At 42.1% G+C, this 23260-nt stretch overlaps 5 protein-coding genes across 5 annotated transcripts; 2 read left to right on the forward strand and 3 right to left on the reverse strand.

The window, feature by feature from the left end:
• The first annotated feature begins 651 nt into the window (after positions 1-651).
• Positions 652-2744, forward strand: LOC108041712 (8-oxo-dGDP phosphatase NUDT18). The gene is given in 4 exon segments (XM_017119707.2): positions 652-1223; positions 1276-1534; positions 1611-2023; positions 2025-2744. Coding segments are annotated over 3 exon segments (1023 nt in total). The 5' UTR covers positions 652-1223; positions 1276-1284; the 3' UTR covers positions 2385-2744.
• A 121-nt stretch (positions 2745-2865) lies between these two features.
• On the reverse strand, positions 2866-6595 carry LOC108041711 (tricarboxylate transport protein, mitochondrial). Its single transcript, XM_044459024.1, has 3 exons — positions 6474-6595; positions 4855-5209; positions 2866-3729 (listed from the first exon to the last, which is right to left on the reverse strand). The coding sequence occupies exons 2-3, from the start codon at positions 5178-5180 to the stop codon at positions 3102-3104; spliced, it is 954 nt and encodes a 317-aa protein (XP_044314959.1). The 5' UTR covers positions 5181-5209; positions 6474-6595; the 3' UTR covers positions 2866-3101.
• A 1735-nt stretch (positions 6596-8330) lies between these two features.
• LOC108053017 (fatty acid-binding protein, muscle) lies at positions 8331-11417 on the reverse strand. The gene is made up of 3 exons (XM_044459025.1): positions 11271-11417; positions 8727-8998; positions 8331-8665 (listed from the first exon to the last, which is right to left on the reverse strand). Exons 1-3 carry the CDS (start codon positions 11338-11340, stop codon positions 8615-8617), a joined length of 393 nt encoding a protein of 130 aa, XP_044314960.1. The 5' UTR covers positions 11341-11417; the 3' UTR covers positions 8331-8614.
• Positions 11418-13447: 2030 nt separating this feature from the next.
• On the forward strand, positions 13448-20250 carry LOC108045496 (probable multidrug resistance-associated protein lethal(2)03659). The gene is made up of 8 exons (XM_017124843.2): positions 13448-13995; positions 15227-15312; positions 15370-15517; positions 15581-15756; positions 15818-16008; positions 16591-18185; positions 18244-19885; positions 19945-20250. The coding sequence occupies exons 1-8, from the start codon at positions 13919-13921 to the stop codon at positions 19978-19980; spliced, it is 3951 nt and encodes a 1316-aa protein (XP_016980332.2). The 5' UTR covers positions 13448-13918; the 3' UTR covers positions 19981-20250.
• A 58-nt stretch (positions 20251-20308) lies between these two features.
• Positions 20309-23175, reverse strand: LOC108045497 (GPI ethanolamine phosphate transferase 1). The gene is made up of 2 exons (XM_017124844.1): positions 22436-23175; positions 20309-22372 (listed from the first exon to the last, which is right to left on the reverse strand). Exons 1-2 carry the CDS (start codon positions 23166-23168, stop codon positions 20424-20426), a joined length of 2682 nt encoding a protein of 893 aa, XP_016980333.1. The 5' UTR covers positions 23169-23175; the 3' UTR covers positions 20309-20423.
• Positions 23176-23260: the final 85 nt, after the last annotated feature.

The raw sequence follows: 23260 nt of genomic DNA on the forward strand, positions 1-23260 counted from the left end.
GCAAAACTCAAGGCCCGGGATTAGGTCTGGCAGCTAAATGGCAAATCAAGCATTTGCACAAAATTGAATTACCTACGCAGGCATCTGAGTTTGCAGGCCCATTACCAGTAGTCGAACCAACCAAAACCACCACCCACAGGGAGCTCCGCCCACGTTAAGTATACGCCATGGATTCGGGGCAATTGGCACTTTTGCAATGGCAACCGGGAATGGCAACAGCAATGCTTTTAATGATGATCGATTTGGGTAAACAATGAAATTTCCGCATTCAAATTTTATTGCTGGCAATCAGCGAGGCTTCCTGCTCACAAACGCACAAACAGCCGTCCATATGGACGGATGGGATATATATAAACGATGCGCTTTAATATTAATCTATGGCGAAACGCCTGTTTGCTGTTTGTCGGCTAAATTCGCTGCGAGGTTGAATAATGCATGTTGTCGTTGAAATTAGCATATGACATGTACATTATCGCACTTGGGGTTACGATAACAAACAAGTTGAGTTTCTGTGGTTGTTTATAATCATTGGGGTAAATTTAAATTTTGGGAGTGGGACCAGGCTCTGCATTTAATACCAGATGGGCAAAAGCGTTATGAGGTATTTCTGTCACACGGTCACACTAATAAAGGTAAACAAACCAACCGTGTTGCCAGACTGGTTTATAGCCACTCTGCCTTGTATTTACTAACAAAATTACCCGTTCTTGCCCCTTCTTGCAAATCAATTAGGCCTTAAATGGCAGTGAAATAAATAAGTGTGCAATTAGTAATTGGCCAATTGATAGACGGAGCTGGATGCCAAGTAAAGTACTGAGAAGAACAGCGAACAGCTGGCCCCAGACGGAGACACATTCCAATGCACTTTCTCCCAAAGAAAACCCGTCGAGCGGCTTATTTGACATCCATTCCGATATCAATACAGAGAATAGAGAGAAATAGCAAGAAATAGAGGCCACCGCAGCACCTGTGTAGAGCGACAACAACAAAAAGTTGATTGCCATCGTCTTGGCCATTTTATTGGGCATTATAGCCGCCAGTCAGTCACATACCGTCCGTTCTTGAGTTCGCCACGATTCTATAGCGTTTTTCTGTATTTCAAGAGCACTCCCCAGAATTAGCAATTTGCATATATAGAGCCGGAGATATATGCAGAGATTCCAACTGCTGGGCGTAGCATGTTCAACGAACTGAGTCAGCCGCCTTGAAATTCAGCGCTAAAAGTGAGTTTTTAGATACCAGTTGTACTCTGAATTTCTAATGATGTCTACTTAGCAAAACAGGATGGCATCGATTGTAGAGAAAGTGCGTCGCGTTTTGGACGCCAAAGATCTGGGCGACATCACAACGGAATTGTGCGACTTTTCTTTGAAAGAACAAAATGCCACAGCCGAGGCCCAAGGAGTACAGCCCTCATCCACCTCCGATTTCGTACCCATTCTTGGTCAGACAGTCACCTATATTGTGGCCTGTGTACTGATCAACGAGCACGACGAGCTGCTCATGATCGAGGAGGCCAAACAGAGCTGTGCAGGTGAGTATGGGGTGCCATACCCAAATACCCAAAACCACACCTCTTAAAACCGCTAACGTTGCACTCTATTGAACAGGCAAGTGGTACTTACCCGCCGGCCGCATGGAGCGGGGCGAATCCATCACTGAGGCAGCCGCCCGGGAAGTCTTCGAGGAGACCGGTCTGAATGCCGAGTTGACCACCCTATTAGCCGTGGAGGCGGCTGGTGGCTCTTGGTTCCGCTTCGTGCTCACTGGTCGCATAACGGGCGGGCGGCTGAAAACACCAGCGGATGCGGATGCCGAGTCTATCCAGGCAAAATGGGTGCGCAATCCTAAGGAGGTGCCGCTTCGGGCTAACGACATCCTCAATATCATTGATATTGGACGAGCCTACCAACAGGGGCAAAAGATTGCAATTACCCCTTCGCCCTGGCACGGAAACATACTGCCCACACGATATTCCCACAAAAGGAACTATCTACGAGTGTTGGCAGTGGCTCGGAAGCGGGTCCCACAACTCCCTTAACATCCTGGTCAGCGAGAAGAATGCCCACCACTTCCCAACGGTTGAGCTGCATCCGAATCGCAGCCTGCACTCTACGCTGCGCAAGTTTATGATTGAGATTTTTGGTGCAGAGCTACCACAGCATAGGCCACATGGCTTACTCAGCGTGGAACACTCGCCTTCGGAGCAGGAGAATACGGATGGTATATGCCTGAATTTGCTGGTGGCCTTCCGACCGCCACTCGAGGAAATCTCGCTGATCGGCAAGTGCATTTGGCAGGAGCTGGGAGCTCCACTCGATGAAATGTTAGGACGAATTGTCAGCAGCAAGAATGCTTCAATCCCCCTCAACGTGGTGCGCTAAATGCCTTGTACTTTAAAACTAGAATAATCTGTCCTAATCTATGGTGCAAGCAATCTATTCGTTATTAATTGCAATTAAAGACAACCCCAAATGACTGTTATGCTATCAAGTTTATATTCTACGGTGCTAATTAGGGATTGCTTACGTTCGTCTCGAGCTAACATATGCAAATCTGTCATTAAATTTCTAAATATCCCTTCTACTAGATGAATCGGTTTTCATTTCCTGGTGTAAGACCTAATTTAAAGAATTCTGTTTGACTTAGTCTTATTTATGAAAAGTTCGTACTATTATATAGTACCAATTAAAATGTTTACTTTTTTAAAAAAGACAATAATAAATATATTTTTAATCCATTGATTGACTGGACACTCTCCGAATTTCATGTTGTAGTGATCGAGTGTGAGTTTAATAACTTTTTCTGTTTTTTATTTTTAGTCAAATACACATTTCCGCCAGCTAATTAAAAATCAGAAAACAGTTTCCAACAGACATCTCAGATTTTATTCAATATTTAAAACAAGCTGTATAATTTCTATATCCATATAATCATGATGAGTACACAGTGTATATAAAATGCTTTCTTGGAATATGTCACGGAACTAGAAACTATTACAACAGCCGACTAGGTCAATGGGTACAGTTAAAGAAATGCACGATTGGGCTTTGGGGAAAGGGATGAACTAAATAACTAAGTCGCAAGGTCTACTGCCGCGGTTACAGCCACACCTTATTGAAAAGATCCATGAAGGAGTCGTAGATCATAAAGGTGATGGCCACATCCAGGCACACCCGTCCCAAACGGGGCACTGTGCCCTTGTAGAAGGCGGCTGGTCCTTCATTCTTCAGAATCATCAGCGCACAGTGGGCAGTGTTCTTATACTTGGAGGCCTCCAGACCCTGCATCCTCGTCTTGACAACATCCAGCGGCGTGTTGCCGAAGACAGAAGCAGCTCCGGCGATGGCACCGAACGCTCCAACCACCAACTTTGGCACCGGCTTATTATGATCCTCTCCCTTGTACAAATCTTTCAGTGACTCCAGCACGAAGAAGCGAATGGCCTGGTTTGAGCCCTGCTTCAAAATAGTGGCCGTAAGTCCCTTGTAAACGCCCGAGATACCTTCCGTCTTGACGATCTGGCCCACTCCGTGCGCGAAGCCCTTGAACTTGGGATTGGCGCTGCGCTGGTCATTGATGAACTTAACCTTGATGGTCTCCATAGGAGTAACTGCAACAATGGCCTCGCAGACGCCAGCGCCCAAGCCGCAGAGCAACTTTCCAGAGTTGCTTAGTTGTCCCCGGGAGTCCACAGACTTTGACTTTAAGAACTCGAAGGCGCCGAACCTGCAAGTAAATCAGACATTTATTAAAGCCGAAAATATATTGTTTACAAATATCTATATTTTTTTCCAGATTTCCATTGCAAATTTTTGAAAATAGCTTTGCAGAAAAGTGTCCAAAAACTTCACTTCTGTGACCATAACTTTCCTTATAGACATCCGATTTCGAAGTGGCATACTTCTAAATGATTGTGCTTTAATTCTCTAAAAACCTGTGTTTAAATCTTGGATTATATTTTTTGGTCGATTTTTAGTCATTTTTAATGATGTTACCCCTTTCCAAATTTTCGAAAAATGGCTTTCCAGAAAAGTGTCCAAAAACTGCACTTCTAAGTCCATAACTTTTCATGCAGAAATCAGATTTTAAAGTGGCATACCTCTAAATGATTCTGGTTTAATTCTCTAAAAATCTGTGTTCAAATCTTGGATTATATTTTTTGTTCGATTTTTAGTCATTTTTAATGATGTTACCCCTTTCCAAATTTTTGAAAAATGGCTTTTCAGAAAAGTGTCCAAAAGCTGCACTTCTAAGCCCATAACTTTTCATACAGAAATCAGATTTTGAAGTGGCATACCTCTAAATGATTCTGGTTTAATTCTCTAAAAATCTGTGTTCAAATCTTGGAAAATATTTTTTGGTCGATTTTTAATCATTTTGAATGATGTTACCCCTTTCCAAATTTTCAAAAAATGGCTTTTCAGAAAAGTGTCCAAAAGCTGCACTTCTAAGCCCATAACTTTTCATACAGAAATCAGATTTTAAAGTGGCATACCTCTAAAGGATTCTGGTTTAATTCTCTAAAAATCTGTGTTCAAATCTTTGAAAATATTTTTGTGTCGGTTTTTCGTCATTTTTATGATCTAAGCCCTTTCCAAATTTTCGAAAACTGACTTTAAAGAGAATTGTTAAAAATCTGCACTTCTGAGCGCATAAATTTTCTTACAGACTTTCGAATTGAATTCGATTGGATATTTACGATAACATAACACAGCATCCATCATTCTACTGTTTATGAAAATTGTTTTCGTCTAAATGACAGATTTTCTTGTCATCAATTAGAGCATTATTCTATTACCAAAATATTTAAATGGTGTCTGATTGATATTAGAAGATTTGGATGACACTTACCTTGCCGCTGACTTTGGAATGCTGCCGTATACGAGGACACTCAGGCCGCGATAGAGACCCAGGAATCCGCGTTGCTGCACCGTCTTCTTGACGCAGTCGAAGATGCCGTTGTACTTCTTGCCCGCTCCCTTCTCGTCCAGCTGCAGTTGTGTCTTCACGTATTCGGTGGGATAGGTAATGCAGATCTCGATGCCGCCCGTAATGCCGCCTGCGACAATGCCCTTGAGGCCCACACTTCCGCCGGCCGGGGCCGCAGCTCCAAACTCGGTCATACCCGGACGACGGCGGTACGGACTGACCAGGGCGGCGATACTCGAGCGATCCATTGCTGACTGGGTGTAAGGTGGGAAATCAGCTATGGGAGAAGGAAAGAGATGTTTACTATTCGGTTCTTCGGCAAAAGTTGTTTTTCCTTCCCCCTGCTGATTCCAGATGATTTCTCCTCAATCGAAAGATATTTATATACCATTGTTGTTGACGGATCAGCAAAAATAGAATCAATTTGTGTGGGTGCAGCGGTTTTGAAAAAATATGTACTTACAATCAACAAGAGAAGACACTTTGAATTGAATTTCTTTATTGAAATTAATAAAATGAACTAAGTTCTTCAATATTGATCACTCCATCAGTGATTATAGATTTGTTATGGTTTTGAATGATTATCAGAAATGTAACCTCAACTTATTTAATTATGATGGTCAACACATTCATTCTGTTAGTCTATTATTATCTATTATTTAGTTTTTATTGTCATGTTTCCCACTTATATAAGTCCCATTTTTAGATGTAAAAATATTTTTGGAATCATAAACAAATATTCAGACTCAAATATAGAAATTAATTGGAAAAGCAAAAGTAAGCAATTTTCCACCGCTCATCAATATTGACCTTAATTTGTATATCAAATGTTTGTTCAAGTGCAGTTCTGCTTTACTTATGTAATTGTCTATGGCGAAACGATACATTTTCAAAGGCTGTTCTGTTTTCTATACCTGCAATTTCATTGGAAATCACTAGTGGTCTACATCGTTAGTAGTTTTCATTAGTGTCATCAATGGCTCTCTCTTCCCTATAAGTAAATTCGTTTATCGCCCGAAATTTCACCTTGAGGACAAGGTTCAAAACAAACTGGGAACCAAAAATCGACAAACTAACACAAACACAGGGGAACACCAAATGTTAGAAAATCTTTTTAGTGATTACTTAAGATCGGCTGATATAGTCTGCCGTTTCGAGTGGGAGCTGTACTATATCAGCAGGCGAGTTGGGTTCGCTCTTTGCACTTGACAATTTATATTGTTTCAGAGCGATTACATAACGTTTGCATGACCATAAATAATAATCGGAAAAGTTTAGGTTCATAATTATTCATAGTTCGCCGTTGTTTAAGTCAATTGTCGTATCGGGCTGGAAATCTGGATAAACATAAACAATCCCTACTGATAAGACGGCGCTGGAAAGTGTCTAACGACTTCCACTCACACACAAGCGGGTGATTAAACCCACTCCCACGCACACACGCAGACATAAAAACACGGTTTCTTGCTAACGTTGCACTTAATTTTTGCTCATGGAGAAGCCGCCTCGTTATTAAATTTTCGTTCTCTCTTACTACTCACATTAGAATGCAAAAACCGAAATAATTAAATTTTTGGAATGCCCAGCAGCAGTGAAGAGAAGGCGACAGAGAGAACGGCGATCTTGGACAGCGGCTGAATCTCAACTGATCGGTGCTACAAAAAATTCCATTTTCCAATCGACGAGCGAAAGCGAACACAGTACGCTCCCTAACATCAATAACTCTTGAATATGTTTTATGGCAAATCCGAAAATAATCTTGCAAGGTCAATTTTTCTTATACTATCTGTGAACAAGTCGAATCTTTTGTCCATCTCCACATAGATAGCCTGGCTAGTTTAGTCGTTGAAAACCACACTGCATCTTTATCGAATCAAGACTGTTGCTCCAACGGCTGGCGATTTGTAAACAACAGCTCTCCAGGGAGCGGGATCCACTCTCCTCGCGCTCAGTAGCTCACACAGAAAAAATTTCTTAAATATCTATGTTTATTTTGAAATAGAAATCCATTAAAAATTTAATCCAACATTCAAAAACTAGTGATAAAAAATTATTAGTTTTCTAATAAGATCCTTAATGTTATTGCTGGAAATAATATCATTATGTAATATCATTCTATTTTTTCCAGCATTTACTTTTCTTAGAGAATATTAGAGAATTACTAAAAATATTTTAGACCCAACAAAAAATATTATTTTCTTTCTGTGCAGAGAGTGGGGAACAGTGAGCTCCAAAGTAACGGCGATGGCGTGATACGGCCTTTTTTGCTGACACCGCGTGAAGATCTCTCTCTAGTTAAAAACCCGTTTGGCAACAACAAACTGGACATAGCTTTCAGACTGGAAAGCTCCAGCCAAGAACACTAACAAGAACCTTTGACTTTGTATTTGGATTTTGGGGGCGCCTCAAAGTAGACCAACTTTTTTTTCCACAGCGATTACACAATGAGCCCCACACAACTCACACAATTCACTCACACCCACGAGACCGTTATATTTTATCCGTGTTATCAGACCATTTCGTGCTTCGATAATCAAACCGATAAAGGTTCTATTATTTTTAATTTATGGCCCCAAATTGCCCAACTCTTAAATGGTTTTAATTTACCGAATGACGCAACTGGGATCCATGTGGATATAAGTTTTTCTAACGCTACCGGCAAACGGTGAATGTTAACAAAAAACCCGGCGGAAAGTGTGGCCGTGCTGCTGACTCTCCGGTGATAAAAACTGCGCCTGCGCCAGTCCCACAACTTCTATAGATGCCACCCACACTTGTAGAGTACACTCGCCCTCAACAGACCCATTCACACTACAAAAACCTCAAAGATATAGTATTTCATTCTCAATTAGCCAAAGCGGCGAGTCGCGAATGAATCGCAGCAGAAGCGCGTAGGATGAGAAGCATTCCAATCGTAAAGCCGAAAACAGTACAAAGTTTTAATATGCTACAGTAAAACGTATATAACTCAAACCAAAGGTAAAGAAGTTAGTACAGGCCTGCACCAATTCGCTATATACATATGTTTAGGCAAAAAAAAATGGATTCATTTCCTTAACCCTTCTTATGTTTGAACTATATCAACAATATAAAAATCTGAAATCAAAAATCCACTGCTATATACATTTGTATATAGCCAACAATCAGTGATTTTTTCAAACCCATTTTTCTGCTTTATTTGATCCATTGGTTTTAAAGTCAGTTTGACACTATCTAAATATCATTATAAATAATATATACTCTAGATGTCTATACTCACTAAGCAAAAGTTTTGGAACCTCTTAGGTATAAGATCGAAAACAGAATTTAGAATATATTGCTTCATATTACTAATTTTGATATATTTTTGATTGGTGTGGCTAAGCACATTTTCTTATCCAGTACAAAAAACAATCGGATTAAAAAGCAAAGTAAAAGTCTTTATTTATAAAGCACTTCAGTGTTTTAGTTTATTTAAATGCATTTGGAAATTGGTCCCCCGATAGTGAGGGATATTCTCACCTACACCTACTGCGGGTGTAAGGGTGCGATTATAAATTAACATTAGCCTGCGCGTGCATTTTCGTTTGGTTTAGTTTAATTCACTGTTAGTCAATAACATTAGTGGCTATCTGAGTTAGTTGCAATTCATGTAGTCGTATGGTTATAGTTATAGATCAATCATGGCAGCTGTCGGGGGCACTTAGACGGCCTTGTAGACGCGCACGCACTTCACGCTGCCGATGGTGAGGGTCTGCGGGGAAGGGTTTGGATCAGTAAGGAGTGGTTGGTTATATAGGCTATTATATATTTACGGTGATCAGCTCTCCGTCGTTGAACTCGCGGACGATGGTGGTGGGCTTATCGCCCTTCTGCTCCTGCGTCAGCTTGTTGCCATCCAGGGTGATGATGCTCTTCACGTTGCGTCCGTCTAGGGTCTCCTCGTCGAACTCCTGGCCCAGCTTGAAGCTGATCGCCGACGTCTTAAAGGTGGAGGTAGTGGTCAGGGTGTAGGTATCACCCTCCAAAGTCACCTCCACGGTGGGGCTCAGGCTGTTGCCCATCTTACGGGTCACCAGACCGACGCCTGCAAGTAAAATAAGTAAAATAAGAATTCAGAAGTGATCAAAATGTATGCGAAGGGAAAGTAAAGAAATCAAAAATCGGAATAAAAGAAGAATTATGAGAAGACTGCACATAATTCAATTACCCCAACAGAGTTGGCGACCCCAGAGTGGTCACAATGCAAATCATATCATATTTAATTGAAAATAATAAAGCCGAGCAATGAAGTTCTCTGCAGACTCAGTCAAAACGTCAAAAGTCGTGCTCAAGGTTAACGAACAATGCGGGCCGTCGCCTTCTCCTCAGTCTAGGGGCTTATCAATTGGCAAGCCCCTCTATATATAGACCTAACATACACCACATTATCTCAGTGCAGCAACACATATATATATATATATACAAGTGAGGATGTCGATTGCAGCAGAACAATCTGTATATACATACGGTCAAAACTTAAATATTATACATGTTTAAAATAGGTCTTAAATTTCGGTGTTACTTATTTCAAACGCTAAAATGCAGTCGGTTAAAGTGTTTATAGTTTCAGAGAAGTAATCAAGATAATAGCATTATTGTAAGATAAGCAAGCAATTCAGTCATTAGAAGATATCTCATTAAAAATAGTCATTAAATCGTTTTTAAATAATTGCTAGCATTAAATACTTGATTTTGTACGTCCTATAATAAATAATATTTTATAGCTTTACTGTTTGGTATGAATCATTTTTAATCTGATTCATTTATTTTCACATTTTTAGATTCAGCTAAAGCTTCCAGTGCCAACAAATATCGTATCGTTATTTGAATGGGTTTGTAAAGAAACAAAAACAAATAATTAAACGTGCTCTATGCGCAAAGCAGAATTGAATGAGCCAGCAACAAGATTCTGGATTCTAGAGAAAATAACATTACGGTTTATTTCTGACCTATAATATATCGAATTGAAAACATTGTACAACCATCAAGAGGTCCAATCAATTATGTTCAATTATGTATGGATCACATACCCCTCACAAGTTTGGCTTTTGTCAAGTCCTCTCGAGTCAAGTGTCAACTGCCGTAGCACGATAAGTTCCCACTCATGGGAACCCAGCAACTGTAGCAGAGATCGATTTATATGCATCGTATATGACAGGAGAACCTTGAATAGATTAGACTAGCCTGCAATTACGAACTGTGGTCTATGATAGGGCCGCCTGCCCAAAGTGCAAAATCCGTAATCGCACCTAATTATCGTGCCCATTGGAACATATATGTAGTATGTAGTTTATCGCATTTATATTCGACAACTGATAACAGCTGCGGGGTCCCAACGGCATGTTCGTTTGGATTTGTTTGGGTTTGAAAATTGAGAAGTACGTGGCTCTGAGACCAAGTCTAGCACTAAAACCGAAACCGCAAAGTGTAGGCGAAAAGTTCTGGCGAACCGGGGACTGGTAAATAAATCCGGACCTCAAAGTGGCGCGCCATCTCCGGTTTCTAAATTTATCCCACATCCCCCTGACACGGCCCCTGAAAACGTCTAGACAGGCATAGAAACTATCGATCATTTGAATTATTTGGTATTATAAATTATTACAAATATGTTTCATCATATTGAATTAAATAATTTAATATACTCTTATATTTTGAAGGCTAAAATTATCTACAAATTATTTTGTATGGCCTAGGCTAAATATCGCAGCTACAAAAAGTTTATAGGCTAGTGCAAAGTCCAGTGACACATATACGACATCTGTCGCAAAAGCTAATGTCATGATGATGGTCCCATAGAAAACAGGCAGAAGTTACTCAAAAAGGGGAGCAAAGTTCAGACCCCTCACTTAATTAGTTTTTTTTGGGTTTATGACTCTCTCAAATCAGTTTTAACGCATTTTATACCTTATGCGCTCTGATTCGCAACTGTTATTTTGGACCACGTTTTCTCAGCTTGTGCATCTCTTTTTCCGTTCCTCCTCTCTATTGATTTTCATCTCACACACATGCAGAAAAAGATTCATGGGCAGATTTAAATTACAGTTTAGAAACTGCTTTTTGGAACGCTGAGTAAATCGTTTAAATAATAAAATTCATTCATTGTTTTCTAGTTGATATTACGTTATTTTATAATTCGGGAAGTACTTGAATTTATTCCGCCCTTGCAGTTTTTACACACTTGTACAGAAAATGCCGGCCGGTCGATTTCGGTGGCGTGTTTTTAGCTTCTCTCCCTCTCCCTTCTTTCTTAGTCACTTCGTTTTATTTTGGATATTTTTGCCGCATGGCAAATTTGTGCTTTATTTCTGGACACTTACCCAGCTCCTTCATGTACTCATCGAAGTTCTCGGACTTGTCCAGCTTGTACTTCTTGCCAACGAAAGCCATTTTAGGGATTTGATGTTGTGTATTTCGGCACAAGATGTTTACTTTTCAAACTTTTCTGGGCGAATAAAACGTTTTGCATTGTGCCGGCTCTTTTTATACTTTTGCGACTTGTGGCGTTGCCAGCTGAAAAAGACCGTTCGCTCTCCCAATTTCTCCCTCTCGCTCCCTCTCAGTGTGTTGCATAGATGTGGAATATTTGTTTGTTTGCTTTTGGATGCTTGTGAGAATAAGCGGAAACATTTAATGATGTGGATGCGGCATCGGCTGAGGATCGGCTTACCAGATGCAAAACCAAGTACAGCCACCAAGGTATCGAAATGTCGGCGCCAGGCCCAAAGCGCTCTTACATAAAGCAGTTTTTTTTAGGCGCTCTCCAAATAAAATGTTAACGGTTCTATGTATGGATTGCCCGTAGCCGTACACATTGGCCCCTCTCCAGGTACTGCCCGCCGTATAATGGGTCCAACGTGTTTGTGTTACTGTTACTGCCCCTCTTGCACCTTGGCGTGATCAATTGCCTGCAGCCTTAATTGATTCAAAGGTACCGTCTTATTAACGGACGCCACATTGTCATGGAGACAGCGCAATTGCAATAAGGTCTCCTAAATACAGTCAATACTGTGGAAAATCCATTATATTTCGTTGACTTGAACTCAAACTACTACATTAACATATTTATATTCTCTATTTTGCCATTTAAAGTTAAAATATGGAACAATCATAGTCACACTAGTTTATATTGCATATAAAAGCAATGTATTAATTTTTTTGTTTTTTGTGTGGCAGGTAAAGGTTTATGTTACTGAGGCTTAACTGTGGTGTACCTATACAACATCTGAATTTATATTCATATTTATTCATATGCATGAGTATAAATATACTTTCGACACAATTAGTGCACATTACTTTTATGAATATCTTTTGATAAGCTGGCGTTGAATTGTAATCTAATCGAGAACTTCCTTCCACCCAGGGCTGTCCAATGCAATATTAAGATTACCCACGATCTATATAAGCTTGCCCATCCCGTGGGAGGCCCCACCTACATTCATGCATACCGATTTTGTTTGTTGCTATGCGTTATCTTATTAATTCAATTGGCAATCCGGGATCTCTATACCCATCGTCAATCACGACCATATTCTTGCATTGACTATCACAAAATATATCATGAGATTTATGGAGTTTATTGGATAGGAAATTTGTATGTCGATACTTAGAAGATAAAAATCCGCGTTATCAATTTTGAAGTGGTTGACTGAAGCACATAAACAAAAAAATTATGCAAAATATTTAAAACAAATTGGTTTATAAACTTACTTGAAAAAAAAAGGTACTTCTAAAAAAAATGTGTTTAAATGCGGTTTAAAAAGAATAATAAGTTTTGTAAATTATATATTTTTTAATAATACCGTAAAATACCTTTAAATATAACTAATCCCAAACAATCCCATTTCGGTTTGTTATTATTTGCCGACTTTAAAAAAAAAGATATTTTTATGGCATACTTTAAGTGATCGTGCTACTGCAAAAAGGCCCGAAAGTATGCAATATAAGCTGCAAAGTTATGTTTTGAAAATGGGCCTTATAGATTACACTTCTCAGTTTAAACCATACCTACTTACCATTTAGGCTGCTATTAAAAACATATTTGCTCGATAATAAAATTTTTTTTGTGAAGCACATTTATATATCTTTTTTCGAGATATGATAAAAGTTTTGTAGTCTTTATTAATTATAGTCAAAAGAATGAAAGATAACAAAGTAATTATAATGTTTGCTTGCTCGATTAAAAGGCGTATCATTGTTACACATTACTTATAACTGATAACTACAGCCGAGTGTCATGTCAAACGATGGGTTTGCTCATCCTCTGATAAAAGAGAGGCCACAAAGAGAGTGCTGGTACCAAAGAGAGATTTTTAATCTGACGGAAAATCATTCTAACAAATGTGAATTCCGGAGATATGTTTCGAAGCGCCCCAAAGAGCTATAGAAAAACCCAGAGAGCACCATACCGATCTGAAACTAACACAGTAAGCACAAAGAATTAAATGGGGAGCTATTTAAGATTGAGTGCGAGAGCGAACACCATTAGAACGAGCCGGAACGTCGGAGCGAGCACATCAACGTGGGTAGAATAGCGCGAATAGTCATGCAGTTACGATAAGATGTGCGCCGAGCGAAAACAAAACAATGATGAAATTCGGCTGTAACATATAAAACAAAATTAAGTATCTCGAAGTGAAGTGATCTTTGTATTTCTATCTCGCAAAATAACCGATTGAATGCCACGCAATATTATCTGCATTGTGACAGTGGAAAATTTACCCCCTTCTACGGCGAATAGAAATCGAACTCATATCTCTGAAGTCTCTCGCATTTCCATCTGGTTTCTCCCCTGCTAATGCCAAACTAATTATATTAGAGCCGAGCGCGTGTCCCCCTTCGGATCGAAAAAGTGCTAATCAACCGCGGCCACCTAAAGACGATTCCCGGTCACCAAACAAGTCTTCTGTAATTCAACATTCTATATAGTGCAATTTAAATCCAATCAGTGCAATAACCTGCCAACAGCATGCAGTCGATGAAAGCTGATGAACTGCCGGCGAATCCGCGGGAACGTGCCAACCCCCTCTCCTCTCTCATGTTTTGGTGAGTATACTGATAAATGTTATTGTTTTCTGGAGTAAACTTTCCGCGAGTATCTGATTAATAATGCTAGAAGAATACCAATTTTAAATGAAAATGAAAAATCTTTTTTGCTATAGTAGTAGTATAAATATTTACTTTCCGCAGTTAATGAAATAAACATTAAGTATAAACAATCAAGTAACTGTTACTAAAAAAGACTTTTCATTAAAGCTGTGATAATAAGGTGCTATTTTATCGCTGTGATTTGAATAGGGTACAAGGGGCTAGGGCGCAGACAGCGTAACAACACTGCCAAGTTGATTATTTCATTCAATGGTTCACTTAATTTGCATGGCCAATGCGTGGAAATCTTTTTGCATTTGCCTGGAGCTCGCATCTTTACTCAATTGGCTACCAATTGAAGGCGACACTTAGCTTTAGCTTTTTAAAACTACTGTGAAGGGAAACAAACAAAGTTAAATGAAAAGTAACTAAGCTATCACAACGTGATATCTGCTTGGGGAAAAAAATGCTGACAAGTTTAATGAATCAGTGCTGTGCAAATTACGGAAAAACAAGCTTTTAAAAAAAAGGTGTGGATATATCAAATCATCTATAGTTGAACTTTGGTATTTGTAACGCTTATCTGACAACATACATAATTTGATTTATAGGGTCTTCAAATTTTTGATTAGATTTTTTTTTGAAATTAAATAAGTTGTTGGTGTTTGGAGTTTTTAAAAAGTAAACTAATTGATTCACTTGCCTCTTAAACCGAGTATTTGTTTTGGGTTATCGTAAATTATAGATGCATTGGGGTCAGCAAATATAATCGCTTTCAAAAAAATATTATACTAAATTCTATTATAATGGGGTTTTTTTCGTTGAAAAAAGTAAAGTACTTATTAAAAACCAACCTCGTATGTACATTACGTTCAAGTTACGCAGAGGTTTAATTGCTGATTTCTATGTTTTTATTGTCACTGAAATTTGAGTTAGAAAAACTTAATTTGTGTTCTTGAAAAAAAATGTGACCGTGACATACTCGTTTTTTAATGCTACATTAGCTATCAACCGTTTTCCTCTGATAAGAGCCAGGGAATGACAGTTGTCTGTTTTTTTTTTTGGTTGTCATAATATCACAAAAGAATTATTAGTATCAGTCCCTGATAACAGAGAGAGCCTGCCGCTAATTATGTTTTTATTGTATCACAAATAAAATCTGCCTACGTGATGCTGATGCAATGTGAAGTTTTGCCATGCCCGTATTATTTAAAGGGCGGAAAAAGACTCTGGAGCAAAAGGATCTATATCGGGCCCTCAAAGAACACAAATCGGGTGAGTTTCTTAATTGGTTAAAAGCCGTGTACTTATTTTAATGGAGATAAAATCTAGATTCCCTGGGAGATCAACTGTGTGCAGCCTGGGATGAGCAGGTGGCCAAAAATGAAACACCACGTTTGGGTCGCGCCCTGATAAAAGTATTTGGGTTTAAGCTGTTTCTCACGGGGTTATCTCTGTTTGTCCAGGAATTCTTAACCAAGTAAGTCCCCTTTTGCTGAGATTGTCTTGCCAATTACTAACCGATCTCCAATACCAATTACAGAATTACTCAGCCCATTTGCTTGTTTGGGGTGATGGCCTACTTTGCCGGCAATGATCCGGATCGGGCGAAGGCCCAGCTTTATGCAGCGGGTCTTATAGCTGGATCCGTATTTAGTGTAGTTATAGGTCATCCCTATATGTTAGGCTTACTTCATCTGGGTATGAAGATGCGCGTCGGTAAGTGTGGGGCTTATTCTACATAGACTAAATTTAACCGGTTATCATCTCTTAATTCCAGCCCTCAGTAGCCTCATCTATCGAAAAGCTCTTCGCCTGAGTAGAACTGCTCTAGGTGACACAACAGTGGGTCAGGTGGTCAATCTTTTATCCAACGACGTGGGTCGTTTTGATTCGGTTCTGATCAACGTTCACTACTTATGGATAGCTCCTCTAGAGCTGATTGCAGTCACCTACCTGATGTACCTTGAGGTAAGAATGTGTTTCAAAACGAAACCTCAAACCGGTTCCTAACCAAACCCCTTTGCAGCCCTCTTCTAAGTTCTATAAAAGTGACTCTCCTCGAAAATCGCTTCTAAAGTAACATAGATATACATGTGCTTATAGTGGAATGTTTTGTATATTTTTGGCCAGATTGCAAAACCAACTAGTAAAAAAACATTTAGCACTGAACGATTATTTTCGTCATAGACCCAAAGATCAAAAATGTATTTCCTACTTTACATAATATTAAATATAGACTTGTTGTTTTTTATTTTTTTTTTCATAAACCAATAAACTTATATGCTTTCCCCTTTATGGCTATGGTCGTTGTTCCGGTGCTCAAATAGATAACTGCGAGTATCAATAAATAATTTCGTCTTGAATACAAATGTTCTTTTATTATTCTTAAGTACTTATTGTACCCATTTATCGATGGAAAACCATCTAATGGAGGTGCATTTTTTTTGGAGGGACAAATGTTAATAAATATAGAACTGTTTACCACTATTAACGAATTAAAAATAACTATAATAGTCCGCACTTTAAATTAAATTTTCTTTTCATTTACAGATCGGCGTATCTTCCTTTTTTGGGGTCGCGATAATGCTATTGTTCCTGCCCTTCCAATCCTACCTCGGCAAGCGGATCAGCGTGCTGCGCCTGCGCACCGCTTTGCGGACGGACGAACGCGTTCGGATGATGAACGAGATCATCTCGGGTATCCAGGTTATTAAGATGTACGCCTGGGAAAAACCATTTGGCAAGGTGGTAGAGCTGACCCGCTTCAATGAGATGCTGTGCATCAAACAAGTCAACTACATCCGCGGCATCCTCATCTCGTTTGCCATGTTCCTGTCGCGCATCTTCACCTCCTCCAGCCTGATTTCCTTTGTCCTGCTGGGGAATGTCCTGAATGCCGAGAGGGCCTTCTTCGTCACTGCCTACTATAATATCCTCCGACGCTCGGTGACCATGTTCTTCCCGCAAGGCATCTCTCAGTTTGCCGAGCTACTGGTTTCCGTTCGGCGGTTGGAGACGTTCATGCATCGACCAGAGACGCAGGTCAGTGATAAGTCGAAGATCATTAGTCCGATCACGAAGGAAGAGTCCCTAAATGGAGACAGTCCTAAGAGGAATGGCCTCTCGGAGAATCTGATTGAGTTCAGCCAGTTCAAGGCCCGTTGGGAGAGCCATTCGGTGGACCCGACGCTGGAGGACATCAATCTGCAGTTGGGATCTCGTAAGTTGGTGGCTGTCATCGGTCCCGTTGGCGCTGGCAAATCCAGCTTAATCCAAGCCGTACTAGGCGAGCTGCCGGCGGAAAGTGGCAACCTGAGGGTGAATGGAAGTTACTCGTATGCAGCCCAGGAGCCGTGGCTTTTTACGGGCACTGTGCGCCAAAACATCCTGTTTGGCTTGGAGTGGGACAAGCATCGCTATCGCACCGTGGTGAAGAAGTGCGCCCTGGAGAGGGACTTTCAACTGTTGCCCTTTGGTGACAAGACCATCGTGGGCGAAAGGGGAGCTTCTCTCTCTGGCGGACAAAAGGCCAGGATAAGTTTGGCCCGAGCTGTTTACCGAAGAGCTGATATCTATCTGCTGGATGACCCACTCAGCGCTGTGGATACCCACGTTGGGCGACACTTATTCGATCAGTGTATGCGCGGTTATCTTAAAAGCGAGCTCGTGATATTGGTCACCCACCAGCTGCAGTTCCTGGAGCAAGCCGACCTTATAGTTATTATGGACAAGGGTCGCATTAGCGCAATGGGCACGTATTCATCGATGAAACGCAGTGGGCTGGACTTTGCGCAACTATTGACTTCGCCCAACGAAAAGGATGAAGAGTTCGACGAGGGCGATGGGTCAGGTGGAGATGGACTAAACCTCTTAAACGTACCCACGCTGAGCAGAAGGAATAGCAAGAACAGTAAGCCGAGCACTCGAAACAACAGCTTCACCTCCTTAAGTTCCGTGGCGGAGTCAATGGCCCAGGAGGAAGCTCAGCAGCTGCAGGAGGCGCGAGTTGAGGGCAAGATCGGTCTTGGACTGTACAAGGAATACCTGACAGCCGGAAGCAGTTGGTTTATGCTCTTCTTCGTGATCTTCCTCTGCCTGGCCACTCAAATCCTCAGCTCAGCAGCGGACTACTACTTATCCTATTGGTAAGAGTAATCTCTACATTTAAGAAGAAAATAATTAATGCCATCTTTGACTTTGCAGGGTGGACAAAAACGTGTACGATAAGACAGAAAGTATGTCAAATTCAGAGGATATGTATTACTTCGCTGCCCTCAATTTGGCCGTAGTCGTATTCACCATCGTGCGCACAATGCTCTTCTATAAGATTGCGATGCGCAGCTCCACACAGCTGCACAATGCCATGTACCAGGGCATTACAAGGGCGGCGATGCACTTCTTCAATACGAATCCCTCGGGGCGAATTCTCAATCGCTTCTCGAAGGACCTCGGCCAGGTGGACGAATTACTGCCCTCTGTAATGCTGGATGTGGTGCAAATTTTTCTTACTCTACTGGGTATTATTGTTGTGATTTGCGTTACTAATCCATACTACCTCATTTTGACGTTAGCCTTGGGTTTTATCTTCTACTATATCCGGGAGTTTTACCTGAAGACATCGAGAGATGTGAAACGATTGGAGGCGGTGGCCAGATCACCGATATACTCTCACCTAAGCGCCACGATTAATGGCTTGCCCACAATCCGAGCTTTGGGAGCTCAAAAGGAACTCATTGCGGAATTCGACAATCTGCAGGATTTGCACAGTTCCGGGTACTACACATTTTTGTCGACGAATCGTGCCTTTGGTTATTACCTGGATTGCTTCTGCACATTGTATATTGTGATCATCATCCTCAACTACTTTATAAACCCACCGAAAAGCTCTGGAGAAGTGGGCTTGGCCATCACTCAAGCGATGGGCATGACTGGAATGGTGCAATGGGGCATGCGGCAATCGGCGGAGCTGGAGAATACGATGACCGCGGTGGAGCGAGTGGTGGAGTACGACGAGATCGAACCGGAGGGCGAGTTCGAGTCCCGCGAGGGAAAAAAACCATCACCCAATTGGCCCGAAAAGGGTGAAATTGTGACGGAGGATTTGTGCCTGCGCTACTTCCCCGATCCGCAGGCCAAGTATGTCCTGAAGGCCCTTAATTTCCGTATCCGGCCCTGCGAAAAAGTGGGCATCGTTGGCCGAACTGGAGCTGGCAAATCGTCGTTGATCAACGCGCTCTTCCGACTCTCCTACAACGAGGGCATCATCACCATCGACGAGAGGGACACGGCTGATATGGGGCTCTTTGATCTGCGCAGCAAGATATCCATCATACCCCAGGAGCCGGTGCTCTTCTCGGGCAGCATGCGCTACAATCTCGATCCCTTCGAGGAGTATAACGATGCCAAGCTGTGGGAGGCGCTGGAGGAGGTGAAACTGAAACCCATGTTTGCAGAACTGCCCAGTGGACTGCAAAGTAAGATCTCCGAAGGCGGCAGTAATTTCAGCGTGGGCCAGCGCCAGTTGGTGTGCCTGGCGAGGGCGATTCTCCGGGAGAATCGCGTTCTAGTCATGGACGAGGCGACGGCCAATGTGGATCCCCAGACAGATGCCTTGATTCAGGCCACAATACGAAGCAAATTCCGGGACTGCACGGTGTTGACCATTGCCCATCGCCTGAATACGATTATGGATTCGGATCGCGTGCTGGTCATGGATGCCGGTCATCTTGTCGAATTCGGTTCACCATACGAGCTTCTCACCTCCAGCGAGACGAAAATCTTCCATGGCATGGTCATGGAAACTGGACAAAACAGCTTCGACAGCCTGCTCAAGGTCGCCGAAAAGGTGAGTTGTGATATGGTTCCCTACAATTTCGGTTGATTTCAATTTTGTAAATTTTGCAGGCCCATCTCGATGCACAGAAACCCAAATCTGAGTAGACAAGGTATAGGCTTAGTACGTTGAAAGCCAAAAAAGGTCTCGGCTGAATGCGCTTTAAAAGTTTTACATAATCCAGCCAGCAGCATTTAAGTTAATTTTCTACTTAAAGTATTATGCCTTCGAGCCTTTCATACTTATAGGACTTAAATCTTACCTGTGAAATAAACAGCCCAACGAATGGTTAAGTATACAGAGTCTCAAAAAACTGGGCGATTGTTGATCAAAAAATACAAATAAAATAAATTTGAATGAAAAATTTGTAAATCTTCTAAAGTTTTATTTAATATTTAATTTGACCATTGACCATAGACTAAATAAGTCGGGATGTGCAATCTTAGGAAATATATTTGATAGAAGTTCAGTGAAAACTATATAGTTCCGAACATGTAGACCAAGAATTTTTTTACATTTTGATAATTTATGACCATTTTAAAGCCACCAATCAGACCTCACTCAGGTTAACTGTGGGGCTATTGCTCCTGGATCTCTGGGATTGGACCTCAGTGATCGATCGTTTCGGGGCTGGTATTTTGATCATATTGAGTCCTCCGAAGAAAAAGTTGACATAGGTGTCGCAGATCAAAAGCAAGACAACCGTCAGTTGGGCCAAAAGAGCATTAATTACAGATGGATGTGTAGTCGGCCAATTAGCGTGATGTGGAACGAACACAACATAGAACGAAACGACAATATTGCAGATGAGCATCACGCAGGTGAAAATTGACCGAATTTCTTGTCGACCAAAGGAGCTCAGTGCCTGCAAGCTGGAGAGGATTATCAGCGAGGGAATCAGTAAATGGATCAGCACTAGGAGTGGCATCGGTCCGCTCCAGGAATCCGGAAGGAAAAGCCGTGCAGTGTTAGCCGAATAGGTAAAGCTGCACATCCAATGTCCAGTTCCCAACAATGAGACATAAAAGTAAAGAAGAATCGAAACAGCGAAGCGATAGGACATCTGTACATGCTTTGAGGGAGTCAGTAGCCTTTGCTCCTTGACCTCATCGTCCTCCTCTGCTTTCCTGCTCTCCTTGTGCACTTCAATTCCCATTTGATACTCTATGATCAATCCCTGGGCGAAGAGGGATGTGTATGAATCACTTAGGAGTGCATGGAGCGTCAGCAAGTTGAAGCAAATCAGTTGAAGGCGAGATCGGGGACTGGAAGTGCCACTGTAAGGCAGCGATGCAAAGGCATAGATGAGGTACGTCCAGTTGGCAGCCATGATATATATGGGAACCGGCATGCCCATCTTCCTAAGCATGATTCCAATGCCTCCAATAACCAGTATGCCTATGTTAATGATCCACACGCTCCATTTGTGATTTTCGTTGCAAAATAAAGGACGCACGATCACCAGCAACATGCTGATGGCCTGCAGGGTCACCCGATAATTGGTGTTCATCAGGATCTGCAATCCCTTCTGGGACCACAGGAATCCACACAGCAGGATGACGAGTGCCAACCAGGCCAGAAATTTCGCAGAGGGATGCACCCAGCCACGTCGATTGTAGAAGATGACACATACGGCATAGGTCAGGGTACAGGGACAACGGCAGTAGAGCGCCAGAACGATCATTGCAGCGGGGGCCAATACCCATCTTAGGTGGGCCAGCGGTTCAAATATCCAGTTATCCTTCAAGGGACACTCGGCCAGGGTCATACACCAGATGCCAAAGGGCACAACCAGGCAGATAACCGTAAGAAATGGAGCCCATTGCAGGAATACCAGTTGACCCAGCAAAAGTCCCAGCGAAGCTAGGACAATCGTGCTCCATGTGAAATAGCCCCTGCGTTGATCCTTGGAGTCCCGTGAGTTTTGGGAGATCTTCACCGTCAAGTATAACTGCCAGCCCAAAAGTGCCAGCACCGTGGTGACCACCAGTGGGATGTGGTAGTATCCATAGTAAAACTTCAAGGCCTCTTGAGCCACTTCAATCGCCAGTATGCTCGTCTCCATGGCCTTGCCTCGCCAACCCATGTCCCCGAGGTGGTTCATCTGGTTCTGATAGTGGGCAATCCTTTGCAGATCCAGGTCCTTGGACTTCGGCAGCCACTTGTGGAAAACTCCAAGCTCGTGGCGACGAATTATGGCCTTGGCTTGGGCCAGAAGTTGCAGAGCATTCAGATGCATTGCCTTTCTCTCGTATTCCCGGGATACCTTTATGTACTCCAGTGGCAGCTTGGCCAGATTGTTGACCGGTGGCGGAAGGCCAATCAAGGCGGACATAAGTGGGGCCAACTGGATCTGGTCCAACTTGTGGAGCGGCAAACTACCACTGCTATTGTTGACCACCAAATTGTGGGAAACATTTGTGGCCATGCGATTGATGCCGACGCCCCAAAGAAAGAAGGGTGTATTCCTCTCTTCATCCGATCCGCCGCCATGGGAGCCTGAAAACCGAATATTTTGACATTTTGCAAAGCTAAAACAAATACCCTAGATAGGATACTCACCGAAATTGCTAAGACCGTGGGCTGAGGTGAGAAGGTAAGCAGTTTTCCAGTCATTAAACTTGCCCTCGATCAAATCGTAGGCATCTCGGATGCTCCGCTGGGCATTGTGTAGCTTCTTTTGATATTCAAGATCCAGGGGACTGGCTCCACCCACATCGCCCATGTATACGAATATCACGACTCTAGTGCGATTCTTTAACATTGTCAGGCAAGCATTATTCATCAGGCGGGCTCGAAGATCTGTGATGTTCGTGAAGCTGAGAACAGTTCCCTCGTCGGAGCCCAAGGTTCGATTGAAGATTGTGTCGAATTTATCAGTCGGCAGTAGCGGTGGCACCCCATTGAATCCAGCGAATAGGGCCACTTGGGCGGATGTGGTCAGAGTCGGAACACTTGCTTTGGATATCCCCACCACACCATCGCGCATAACTATATCCCGCAGGTAGGAAGCCCGGCTGCAGTTGTGTGAGAAGAGCGTGTCCGCCCGGAGTCCTTCCACAAGGAAGATGACCAGGCGATCGGCGGGTTGGGGTAGGCCCATTTCCGAAAGAGTCTTCTGCGGTTCCAGGTGATCCAGCGGTCCGGTCTGATTGTATATACGCCACAAGCACGCGATCAGCAGAAGGTGCACCACCACAGCCTGCGCTTTCCACATCTTTATCAGATTTTTTACAATTTTAACCAATCGATATTTAAGACGACGACACAACAGAAACACGACGATGTAACACATTGGCGACAACTGGGAAACGTTTAAAGCAGCGCCAACTTCGTCTCCTTAATAATCATTTTCAAAAAGCCTTAAATTTACAAAGTTCCTGAAAA

This window comes from Drosophila rhopaloa, unplaced genomic scaffold, assembly GCF_018152115.1.
Source record: "Drosophila rhopaloa isolate 14029-0021.01 unplaced genomic scaffold, ASM1815211v1 contig_178, whole genome shotgun sequence".
Classification (NCBI taxonomy): domain Eukaryota; kingdom Metazoa; phylum Arthropoda; class Insecta; order Diptera; family Drosophilidae; genus Drosophila; species Drosophila rhopaloa.

Excerpts from the sequence above, each read along its gene's own strand:
- LOC108041711 (XM_044459024.1), bottom strand. The coding sequence starts at position 5,180 with ATGGATCGCTCGAGTATCGCCGCCCTGGTCAGTCCGTACCGCCGTCGT. Across the intron at positions 3,730-4,854 it reads ATTCCAAAGTCAGCGGCAAG|GTTCGGCGCCTTCGAGTTCT; the intron begins GTAAGTGTCATC and ends ATTTACTTGCAG.
- LOC108053017 (XM_044459025.1), bottom strand. The coding sequence starts at position 11,340 with ATGGCTTTCGTTGGCAAGAAGTACAAGCTGGACAAGTCCGAGAACTTC. Across the intron at positions 8,999-11,270 it reads TGAGTACATGAAGGAGCTGG|GCGTCGGTCTGGTGACCCGT; the intron begins GTAAGTGTCCAG and ends TTTTACTTGCAG. Across the intron at positions 8,666-8,726 it reads ACGACGGAGAGCTGATCACC|ACCCTCACCATCGGCAGCGT; the intron begins GTAAATATATAA and ends CCTTCCCCGCAG.
- LOC108045496 (XM_017124843.2), top strand. The coding sequence starts at position 13,919 with ATGCAGTCGATGAAAGCTGATGAACTGCCGGCGAATCCGCGGGAACGT. Across the intron at positions 15,313-15,369 it reads CCTCAAAGAACACAAATCGG|ATTCCCTGGGAGATCAACTG; the intron begins GTGAGTTTCTTA and ends GATAAAATCTAG. Across the intron at positions 15,518-15,580 it reads GTCCAGGAATTCTTAACCAA|AATTACTCAGCCCATTTGCT; the intron begins GTAAGTCCCCTT and ends TACCAATTACAG.
- LOC108045497 (XM_017124844.1), bottom strand. The coding sequence starts at position 23,168 with ATGTGTTACATCGTCGTGTTTCTGTTGTGTCGTCGTCTTAAATATCGA. Across the intron at positions 22,373-22,435 it reads CCACGGTCTTAGCAATTTCG|GCTCCCATGGCGGCGGATCG; the intron begins GTGAGTATCCTA and ends TTCGGTTTTCAG.